The following is a 12,290-nucleotide window of genomic DNA, read 5'->3' as shown; positions in this document are numbered from 1 at the left end:
ATTGAGATCGAGACAGAGCGACACAGGGAGAGACAGACTCAGAGAGACAGACGCAGAGAGAGAGAGAGAGAGAGCAGAACAGGCCAGAGTTGGTACAGTAGAATGTCTCTGATTGGACACCTGGGCCAGTGGAGGTAGCCAAGGTACCACACGTAGTAGCTGTGATAGGCTGACTGACGCTGTGGTGTCCATTGCCCCTCCTCCCCCCAGCTGCACGCGGCGGTGGCGGGCATGGAGCAAGAGAAGTTTGACCTGCAGAAGAAGCAAACAGAGAACATTCAGGTGCTGCTGGAGGACACCAACCAGAGGCTGGCCAAGATGGAGGATGAATATGGCGCCCAGACACAGGCTACCGTGAGTGGGGGAGATTGGGGAAGTTGGAGGAACACTGTTTTCACCATCAGTAACACTTACTGTATACACCCTCTGTCTCATGTTTGAACACGCCCCCTCATAAAGTGTTTGCGGACAAGCAGAGCTGACATGAAGGGTGAGGTGTCCTATCTTACATACACTTACGTTGGAGTCATTAAAACTCGTTTTTCAACCACTCCACATTTCTTGTTAACAAACTATAGTTTTGGTAAGTCGGTTAGGATATCTACTTTGTGCATGACACAGGTAATTTTTCCAACAATTGTTTGCAGACAGTTTATTTCACTTATAATTCACTGTATCACAATTCCAGTGGGACAGAAGTTTACATACACTAAGTTGACTGTGCCTTTAAACAGCTTGGAAAATTCCAGAAAATTATGTCATGGCCTTTGAAGCTTTTGATAGGCTCATTGACATCATTTGAGTCAATTGGGGGTGTACCTGTGGATGTATTTCAAGGCCTACCTTCAAACTCAGGGAATATTTGCTTGACATCATGGGAAAATCAAAAAAAATTGTAGACATCCACAAGTCTGGTTCATCCTTGGGAGCAATTTCCAAACGCCTGAAGGTACCACGTTCATCTGTACAAACAATAGTATGCAAGTATAAACAGCATGGGGGGGGGGCAGACTACGGTTTGCAAATGCACATGGGGACAAATATCGTACTTTTGGGAGAAATGTCCTCTGGTCTGATGAAAGAAAAATAGAACTGTTTGGCCATAATGACCATCGTTATGTTTGGAGGAAAAAGGGGGAGGCTTGTAAGCCAAAGAACACCATCCCAACCGTGAATCATGTTGGTGGCAGCATCATGTTGTGGGGGTGCTTTGCTGCAGGAGGGACTGGTGCACTTCACATAATAGATGGCAACATGAGGAAGGAAAATTAAGTGGATATATTGAAGCAACATCTCAAGACATCAGTCAGGAAGTTAAAGCTTGGTCGGAAATGGGACTTCCAAATGGACAATGACCCCAAGCATACTTCCAAAGTTGTGGTAAAATGGCTTAAGGACAACAAAGTCAAGGTATTGGAGTGGCCATCACAAAGTCCTGACCTCAATCCTATTGACAATTTGTGGGCAGAACTGAAAAAGCATGTGCGAGCAAGGAGTCCTACAAACCAGACTCAGTTTCACCAGCTCTGTCAGGAGGAATTGGCCACAATTCACCCAACTTATTATGGGAAGCTTGTGGAAGGCTACCCGAAACATTTGACCCAAGTTCAACAATTTAAAGGCAATGCTACCGAATACTAATTGAGTGTATGTAAACTTCTGACCCACTGGGAATGTGATGAAAGAAATAAAAGCTGAAATAAATCATTCTGTCTACTATTATTCTAACATTTCACATTCTTAAAATAAAGTGGTGATCCTAACTGACCTAAGACAGGGATTTTTTTTTACTGGGATTGAATGTCAGGAATTGTGAAAAACTGAGTTTAAATGTATTTGGCTAAGGTGCATGTAAACTTCTGACTTCAACTTTACCTTCCACCTTGTAAAAGTCTCTCTGCCTTTGAGAGAGAGAGAGAGAGAGAGAGAGAGAGAGAGAGAGAGAGAGAGAGAGAGAGAGAGAGAGAGAGAGAGAGAGAGAGAGAGAGAGTTAAGGACCTAAGGTGGGACAAAGTAGGGGTGGGGGATTAGGTATGGATGATCAGCAACAGGGGCCATTCAGACACGGTACAGTATTTCATGAATTTAGCTTCTGTTATGACATTCAGCAGCTTTCACAATTAACGTGTACATACACACACACACTTTCTCTCACTTTCGCTCTCACACACACATTCTCTATCTCCGTCTCTCACACACGCAGATATTTGCATTCAATACACACACACTTTCTCTCTTTCACTCTATATATCTATCTCACACACACACACACACACACACACACACACACACACACACACACACACACACACACACACACACACATGGGCAGCGAGATAGTCTGTCAGCAGGATGGAATTTAAGAAGCATCAAAAGCGGGCCTGCGAGGCCGGGTAAGACCCCTCTTTAATAATTAAACACAGTCTATAGCCAGGTGAGGCCCGCAACATGAAAGGGCCCTCTTTCACTGGAAATTAGGTGCTCTACCCCTGTTAGTTTAGGCTGACCTCCACACAGAGGTACACATGCACTGGCGTGCACTCACACTCTCATACACACACACACACACACACACACACACACACACACACACACACACACACTCCTGTTCTCTTCATAAGAAATGTCAGCTGAGGTGAGGTAGCTCTGAACTCCCCCTCTCTATTTGATGTCTCAGTATCCAAGCCCTCTGAATTATTTTGTTTGTCTTTCATCATGCAACCGTGTGCAGTGTTTCTGGTGCTTGCCAAAAAACAAAAGGTAAAGTGAAGTTTATCAAAGCTATCTGACAGAGTGAGAGTTTCAACATATAACACACACATTTTCACAGAGGCTTCTTACCCAAAGAAAGATGTTTTGACACCTGTAATTGTTTTAGAACTTGTCTGGTGTCTAGAACAGTTCAGGTAGAGCAGCTACTAGTGTGTATGTCAACATGAAGACAAGCTGAAATATGACTGAAATCTATTTGTTTGTTTGTGTCTGTGTGAGTCAACGGAGACAAAGAGAACAGAGCATGTCCCTGACAGGCCACTACAGTATTCCTGTACCATAACAGCATCTCTAGCTGCATCACACCCACAGGTGGCATACAAGCACTCCAAGTTGCTGGTGTGTAATATGTGGGAATATTTTTAAGTCTTCTGCTGGTGTGTAATATGTGGGAATAAAGGGAACACTTAAACAACACAATGTAACTCCAAGTCAATCACACTTCTGTGAAATCAAACTGTCCGCTTAGGAAGCAACACTGATTGACAATAAATTTCACATGCTGTTGTGCAAATGGAATAGACAACAGGTGGAAATTATAGGCAATTAGCAAGACACCCCCAATAAAGGAGTGGTTCTGCAGGTGGTGACCACAGACCACTTCTCAGTTCCTATGCTTCCTGGCTGATGTTTTGGTCACTTTTGAATGCTGGCGGTGCTTTCACTCTAGTGGTAGCATGAGACGAAGTCTACAACCCACACAAGTGGCTCAGGTAGTGCAGCTCATCCAGGATGGCACATCAATGCGAGCTGTGGCAAGAAGGTTTGCTGTGTCTGTCAGCGTAGTGTCCAGAGCATGGAGGCGCTACCAGGAGACAGGCCAGTACATCAGGAGACGTGGAGGAGCCCGTAGGAGGGCAGCAACCCAGCAGCAGGACCGCTACCTCCACCTTTGTGCAAGGAGGAGCAGGAGGAGCACTGCCAGAGCCCTGCAAAACGACCTCCAGCAGGCCACAAATGTGCATGTGTCTGCTCAAACGGTCAGAAACAGACTCCATGAGGGTGGTATGAGGGCCCAACGTCCACAGGTGGGGGTTGTGCTTACTGCCCAACACCGTGCAGGACGTTTGGCATTTGCCAGAGAACACCAAGATTGGCAAATTTGCCACTGGCGCCCTGTGCTCTTCACAGATGAAAGCAGGTTCACACTGAGCACATGTGACAGACGTGACAGTCTGGAGACACCGTGCAGAACGTTCTGCTGCCTGCAACATCCTCCAGCATGACCGGTTTGGCGGTGGGTCAGTCATGGTGTGGGGTGGAATTTCTTTGGGGGGCCGCACAGCCCTCCATGTGCTCGCCAGAGGTAGCCTGACAGCCATTAGGTACCGAGATTAGTTCCTCAGACCCCTTGTAAGAACATATGCTGGTGCGGTTGGCCCTGGGTTCCTCCTAATGCAAGACAATGCTAGACCTCATGTGGCTGGAGTGTCAGCAGTTCCTGCAAGAGGAAGGCATTGATGCAATGGACTGGCCCGCCCGTTCCCCAGACCTGAATCCAATTGAGCACATCTGGGACATCATGTCTCGCTCCATCCACCACAGACTGTCCAGGAGTTGGCGGATGCTTTAGTCCTGGGAGGAGATCCCTCAGGAGACCATCCGCCACCTCATCAGGAGCATGCCCAGGCATTGTAGGGAGGTCATACAGGCACGTGGAGGCCACACACACTACTGAGCCTCATTTTGACTTGTTTTAAGGACATTACATCAAAGTTGGATCAGCCGGTAGTGTGGTTTTCCACTTTAATTTTGAGTGTGACTCCAAATCCAGACCTCCATGGGTTGATAAATTAGATTTCCATTGATCATTTCTGTGTGATTTTGTTGTCATCACATTCAACTATGTAAAGAAAAAAGTATTTAATAAGAATATTTCATTCATTCAGATCTAGGATGTGTTATTTTAGTGTTCCCTTTATTTTTTTGAGCAGTGTATATTGGAATATGTTTAAGTCTTCTGCTGGTGTGTAATATGTGGGAATATGTTTAAGTGAGACCACCTCTTTAACTGGCGTTGGTAGGTCATCCATCACTGAATATTGAATCTGTTACATTATGTTACGCAACTTGTCTTTGATAAATATTTTGGGCACCAAATGAACCAATTTTTATTTATTTACAGAAGACCCATTTTATACTAGTTAAATCTATGAAGGACTCAGGAGAGCAAAGCTAATATGTAGCCTATCACTACACACTTGTCACTTTGTGTCTGTCTCTCTGAAGGAGCCCATTAGTGGAGTTCAGTGCCGGTAATGTAACGTGCTGCTAACACCTGGTGCTCAGGGGAGTGCGCCAAACACACACACACACACAGCCTCTCCGTCTCATCCCATGCCAGGGCGTTAAGTGTCAGCACACGTCCTGGCTCAGGCCTCCTTCGTTCCCCCTTCATTTTCTTAAGGCATTCTTGTTGGCTGTTTGCAGACAATTTACAAAGGACCCCTCTCACGGGGCCTGACGGCACTGGCCGTCCCTCTCTGTCCCAAAAACACACAGAGCTCTCCTGTCTCAGTCAGCTCTCATCGGTTAGAGGACTGCACACTCCCCATCCAGCCACTTTGTCATCACATGTATCAACCTGTGAATGCGCAGCATTCCAAACTGTCACACAGAGAGTAGGTGTTTTTGGTTTCCCATTGGTTCTGGGAACGAAGCCATCAGTTTCTTGACCGGTAAAATGGAAAGTTTTTAAACGTTCTGAGAATCGAAGTGAAAATGTAGCCTATTCTGGGAACGTACGCATTTTTTGTTGTAGTGAGGTTCTGATAACATTTTACTAACTTTCACTGAAAGTTTCAGTAAGACTTTTATTAACACTAACTTAGTTTGGGTTCACTTTTTTAACTCCAAGCACAGAAAGGATGCATGAACATTTTCTTAGGCATTAGTCATGCAAATTAGTCATTGAAATACATTTCTTTTTTATTGTGGCACGGCATCAGTGAGATTCAAACCTATGATCTTCTGATCTCTATCTATAGAATTAGTCAACTGCGCCACCAGGAAAGAGAGCTAGCATGCCATGTTTTTTTTTAAACTCTAACAAAGCTGTTCATTTTAGTATATTCAAACAGACCCCATTTCAAAGTTAACATTCAGGTCAACATTCACAAGGCCGCTGGGCCAGACGAATTACCAGGGCGTGTACTCAGAGCATGCTGGAAAGTGTCTTCACTGACATTTTCAAAATGTCCCTGACCGAGTCTGTAATACCTACGTTTCAAGCAGATCACAATAGTCCCTGTGCCCAAGAACGCCAAGGTAACCTGCCTAAATGACTACTGCCCCTTAGCACTCACATCTGTAGCTATGAAGTGTTTTGAAAGGCTGGTCATGGCTCACATCAACACCATTATTCCAGAAACCCTAGACCCACTCCAATTTGCATACCGCCCCAACAGATCCACAGAAGACGCAATCTCTATTGCACTCAACACTACCCTTTCCCAACTGGACAAAAGGAAACCCTACGTGAGAATACTGTTAGTTGACTACAGTTCAGGGTTCAACACCATAGTGCCCTCAAAGCTCATCACTAAGCTAAGGACCCTGTGACTAAACACCTTCCTCTGCATCTGAATCCTGGACTTCCTGACGGGCCGTCTCCAGGTGGTAAAGGTAGGCAACAACACATCTGCTATGCTGATCCTCAACATGGCGCCCCTCAGGGGTGCATACTTAGTCCCCTCCTGTACTCCCTCTTCACCCATACGACTTCGTGGCCACGCACAACTCCAAAACCATCATTAAGTTTGCAGATGACACAAGTGTGGTAGCCCTGATCACCGACAACGATGAGACAGCCTATATGGAGGAGGTCAGAGACCTGGCAATCACTCCCTCAACATGATCAAGCCAAAGGATCTGATTGTGGACTACAGGAAAAGCTGGATGTCAGAAGGTGAATTCACCAATTTGTAAGTCGCTCTGGATAAGAGCGATCTGCTAAATGACTTAAATGTAAATGTAAATGAAAAGGAGGGTCGAGCACACCCCCATTCACATCAATGGGGCTGTAGTGGAGCAGGTCAAGAGCTTCAAGTTCCTTGGTGTCCACATCACCAACAAACCATCCATGGTCCAAACACACTAAGACAGTCGTGAAGAGGGTACGACAACGCCTATTCCCCCTCAGTAGACAGAAAACATTTGCCATGGGTCCTCAGATCCTCAAAGATATACAGCTACACCATCGAGACCATGTTGACTGGTTGCATCACTGCCTGTTAGGTAACTGCTCGGCGTCCGACCTCAAGGTGCAGCTATCCTGCACCATTCCCAGAACATTGTGGGATGGTTGTATGCAAAACAACCATAGGACCACCACACTCTCACCAAGCTCTAAGAAACAAATGGTTCTCAGAATGTTATGTGCTAGCTGGGCAGTCACAATCAGCTGGGTCACGGTCATTAATCACCAAACAGAAGAAAACAGGGTGGGACTACATGGACATTTTTGTTTTCCTATGCAAAATGTTTTGCTATGATTTATCCTAATGAACACGCCCCTGGACTTTGTTTGATCACCCTCGATTGAGTTTAGAATGAGGGTGTCTGCATGATTGGTAATCTGGAGCGGTTGTCTGGTTTATGAAGAATGGGATTAGAGGATTTGGTGGGATTACGTAGGCCAAGAGCAATGAGCTCAACTTCTGTGTGCCCTTTAAACTTGTATTGTGAGGAGGCAGAACTAGGCAGAGCAGGAGAAAGCGAAAGAAACAGCAGCTTGGGGAGAGAGAAAAACGCTTTTGGGAACAAGAGAGAAGATGTTTTCATAGGCAGGCGGAACAGTTGACTTTTTGAAGTCTATTTCTTTAACTTTCTCTTTGAGACTTTGCAGAGGGAACGAAGAGCCTACAGATTCATCAGATGTGTCTTTTAAAACAGTCCCACCTGATAGGATCTATCCCTGGTGCACTGAGGACTTTGATGTCTGCTTAGCTGAGAGTTGGAGAATCTGGTTGCTGAGAAACACAGTCGGTTCAGGCTGACTGTAGAATTGAGCATGAGTTCAGTTGGGTAAACTGTGGTGTGGTGCTGGGATAGTGGGTTTCAGGCCAGAGAAGGCTGGTGGGAGGAGCTTCAGGTGGACGGGCTCATTGTAATGACGAGAATGGAATCAATGGAACAAAGTCAAACGTGATTTCCATATGTTTGATACCGTTCCATGTATTCTATTCCAATCTTTAAAATGAGCCCGTCCTCCTATGGCTCCTCTCACCAGCCTCTTCTGATACTGGTAAATGGGTTTGGATGATGAGCCACTCATGCTGTAGAACAGTAGGGTGAAATAGAGTTGTACTGGTCTGCTATCTTAATTTGATCACTGTTGTTGCAGACAATTTTCCTACTCAGCAGGAAATGCAAATTGTAGTGTATTCAAGGTTTAAAAGGCTTCTAACGTTTCTGATTTCCACTTAAAAATGTCAGCCTTGATTTGCCCTAATGAAAAATGTATCACAAAAATGTCTTAATTATAATCCACATAATAATTGCAGGATTATTTTCCTGCTGTGAGAAGCAGGGTCCTATTATGATGGCGCATCTGTAACAGAATTGTTCATCTTGATGGTGGTCAATGATGTTCATGCTGTCTCATGCTGATGGTCCTCTCCCACTGTATAAGAGCAGACAGTGATGTTCATGCTGTCTCATGCTGATGGTCCTCTCCCACTGTATAGGAGCAGACAGTGATGTTCATGCTGATGGTCCTCTCCCACTGTATAGGAGCAGACAGTGATGTTCATGCTGTCTCATGCTGATGGTCCTCTCCCACTGTATAGGAGCAGACAGTGATGTTCATGCTGATGGTCCTCTCCCACTGTATAGGAGCAGACAGTGATGTTCATGCTGTCTCATGCTGATGGTCCTCTCCCACTGTATAGGAGCAGACAGTGATGTTCATGCTGATGGTCCTCTCCCACTGTATAGGAGCAGACAGTGATGTTCATGCTGATGGTCCTCTCCCACTGTATAGGAGCAGACAGTGATGTTCATGCTGTCTCATGCTGATGGTCCTCTCCCACTGTATAGGAGCAGACAGTGATGTTCATGCTGATGGTCCTCTCCCACTGTATAGGAGCAGACAGTGATGTTCATGCTGATGGTCCTCTCCCACTGTATAGGAGCAGACAGTGATGTTCATGCTGATGGTCCTCTCCCACTGTATAGGAGCAGACAGTGATGTTCATGCTGATGGTCCTCTCCCACTGTATAGGAGCAGACAGTGATGTTCATGCTGATGGTCCTCTCCCACTGTATAGGAGCAGATGGTCCTCAGTGCTGATGGTCCTCTCCCACTGTATAGGAGCAGACAGTGATGTTCATGCTGATGGTCCTCTCCCACTGTATAGGAGCAGACAGTGATGTTCATGCTGATGGTCCTCTCCCACTGTATAGGAGCAGACAGTGATGTTCATGCTGATGGTCCTCTCCCACTGTATAGGAGCAGACAGTGATGTTCATGCTGATGGTCCTCTCCCACTGTATAGGAGCAGACAGTGATGTTCATGCTGATGGTCCTCTCCCACTGTATGTTCATGCTGATGGTCCTCTCCCAGTATAGGAGCAGACAGTGATGTTCATGCTGATGGTCCTCTCCCACTGTATAGGAGCAGACAGTGATGTTCATGCTGTCTCTCCCATGCTGATGGTCCTCTCCCCCACTGTATAGGAGCAGACAGTGATGTTCATGCTGATGGTCCTCTCCCACTGTATAGGAGCAGACAGTGATGTTCATGCTGATGGTCCTCTCCCACTGTATAGGAGCAGACAGTGATGTTCATGCTGATGGTCCTCTCCCACTGTATAGGAGCAGACAGTGATGTTCATGCTGATGGATGGTCCTCTCCCACTGTATAGGAGCAGACAGTGATGTTCATGCTGATGGTCCTCTCCCACTGTATAGGAGCAGACAGTGATGTTCATGCTGACTGTATAGGAGCAGACAGTGATGTTCATGCTGATGGTCCTCTCCCACTGTATAGGAGCAGACAGTGATGTTCATGCTGATGGTCCTCTCCCACTGTATAGGAGCAGACAGTGATGTTCATGCTGATGGTCCTCATGCAGACAGTGATGTTCATGCTGATGGTCCTCTCCCACTGTATAGGAGCAGACAGTGATGTTCATGCTGATGGTCCTCTCCCACTGTATAGGAGCAGACAGTGATGTTCATGCTGATGGTCCTCTCCCACTGTATAGGAGCAGACAGTGATGTTCATGCTGATGGTCCTCTCCCACTGTATAGGAGCAGACAGTGATGTTCATGCTGTCTCATGGATGGTCCTCTCCCACTGTATAGGAGCAGACAGTGATGTTCATGCTGATGGTCCTCTCCCACTGTATAGGAGCAGACAGTGATGTTCATGCTGATGGTCCTCTCCCACTGTATAGGAGCAGACAGTGATGTTCATGCTGATGGTCCTCTCCCACTGTATAGGAGCAGACAGTGATGTTCATGCTGTCTCATGGTCCTCTCCCACTGTATAGGAGCAGACAGTGATGTTCATGCTGATGGTCCTCTCCCACTGTATAGGAGCAGACAGTGATGTTCATGCTGATGGTCCTCTCCCACTGTATAGGAGCAGACAGTGATGTTCATGCTGATGGTCCTCTCCCACTGTATAGGAGCAGACAGTGATGTTCATGCTGATGGTTCCCACTGTATAGGAGCAGACAGTGATGTTCTGTCTCATGCTGATGGTCCTCTCCCACTGTATAGGAGCAGACAGTGATGTTCATGCTGATGGTCCTCTCCCACTGTATAGGAGCAGACAGTGATGTTCATGCTGATGGTCCTCTCCCACTGTATAGGAGCAGACAGTGATGTTCATGCTGTCTCATGCTGATGGTCCTCTCCCACTGTATAGGAGCAGACAGTGATGTTCATGCTGTCTCATGCTGATGGTCATGCTGATGGTCTCTGTATAGGAGCAGACACTGATGTTCATGCTGATGGTCCTCTCCCACTGTATAGGAGCAGACAGTGATGTTCATGCTGTCTCATGCTGATGGTCCTCTCCCACTGTATAGGAGCAGACAGTGATGTTCATGCTGATGGTCCTCTCCCACTGTATAGGAGCAGACAGTGATGTTCATGCTGATGGTCCTCTCCCACTGTATAGGAGCAGACAGTGATGTTCATGCTGATGGTCCTCTCCCACTGTATAGGAGCAGACAGTGATGTTCATGCTGTCTCATGCTGATGGTCCTCTCCCACTGTATAGGAGCAGACAGTGATGTTCATGCTGATGGTCCTCTCCACTGTATAGGAGCAGACAGTGATGTTCATGCTGTCTCATGCTGATGGTCCTCTCCCACTCAGACCACTGTATAGGTATAGGAGCAGACAGTGATGTTCATGCTGATGGTCCTCTCCCACTGTATAGGCAGCAGATGTTCATGTGTCTCATGCTGATGGTCCTGCCCACTGTATAGGAGCAGACAGTGATGTTCATGCTGATGGTCCTCTCCCACTGTATAGGAGCAGACAGTGATGTTCATGCTGTCTCATGCTGATGGTCCTCTCCCACTGTATAGGAGCAGACAGTGATGTTCATGCTGATGGTCCTCTCCCACTGTATAGGAGCAGACAGTGATGTTCATGCTGTCTCATGCTGATGGTCCTCTCCCACTGTATAGGAGCAGACAGTGATGTTCATGCTGATGGTCCTCTCCCACTGTATAGGAGCAGACAGTGATGTTCATGCTGTCTCTCCCATGCAGACAGTGATGGCTGATGGTCCTCTCCCACTGTATAGGAGCAGACAGTGATGTTCATGCTGATGGTCCTCTCCCACTGTATAGGAGCAGACAGTGATGTTCATGCTGATGGTCCTCTCCCACTGTATAGGAGCAGACAGTGATGTTCATGTGATGTCATGCTGATGGTCCTCTCCCACTGTATAGGAGCAGACAGTGATGTTCATGCTGATGGTCCTCTCCCACTGTATAGGAGCAGACAGTGATGTTCATGCTGATGGTCCTCTCCCACTGTATATAGAGCAGACAGTGATGTTCATGCTGATGGTCCTCTCCCACTGTATAGGAGCAGACAGTGATGTTCATGCTGATGGTCCTCTCCCACTGTATAGGAGCAGACAGTGATGTTCATGCTGATGGTCCTCTCCCACTGTATAGGAGCAGACAGTGATGTTCATGCTGATGGTCCTCTCCCACTGTATAGGAGCAGACAGTGATGTTCATGCTGATGGTCCTCTCCCACTGTATAGGAGCAGACAGTGATGTTCATGCTGATGGTCCTCTCCCACTGTATAGGAGCAGACAGTGATGTTCATGCTGTCTCATGCTGATGGTCCTCTCCCACTGTATAGGACCAGACAGTGCGGGAGCTGGAGCTGCGTGTGAAGCAGCTGTCAGTGGAGGTGGAGAACGGTAACGTGCTGAGGCAGAAGGTGACCCAGGAGAAGGGCCAGCTGGAGATCCACATTGCCACCATCAGCTCTGAGCTTCAGGAGGCCAACCGACAGTAAGGAGGATACCCCACACCA

The 12,290-nt window shown here is 46.9% G+C and overlaps 1 protein-coding gene across 1 annotated transcript in view; it reads left to right on the top strand.

The window, feature by feature from the left end:
• The window catches only part of cep112 (centrosomal protein 112), a 236,846-nt gene that overhangs the window by 59,305 nt on the left and 165,251 nt on the right, over positions 1–12,290 (top strand). Inside the window, exons 12-13 of the mRNA XM_064987051.1 lie at positions 211–354; positions 12,114–12,268. Of these exons, the coding sequence (XP_064843123.1) occupies positions 211–354; positions 12,114–12,268 (299 nt within the window). The remainder of the gene's footprint in view (positions 1–210; positions 355–12,113; positions 12,269–12,290) is intronic.

The sequence above is a fragment of the Oncorhynchus masou genome, chromosome 14, assembly GCF_036934945.1.
Source record: "Oncorhynchus masou masou isolate Uvic2021 chromosome 14, UVic_Omas_1.1, whole genome shotgun sequence".
Lineage (NCBI taxonomy): Eukaryota > Metazoa > Chordata > Actinopteri > Salmoniformes > Salmonidae > Oncorhynchus > Oncorhynchus masou.
Note: the sequence above shows the minus strand (reverse complement) of the source record. Positions and strands in the feature narration are given on the sequence as shown.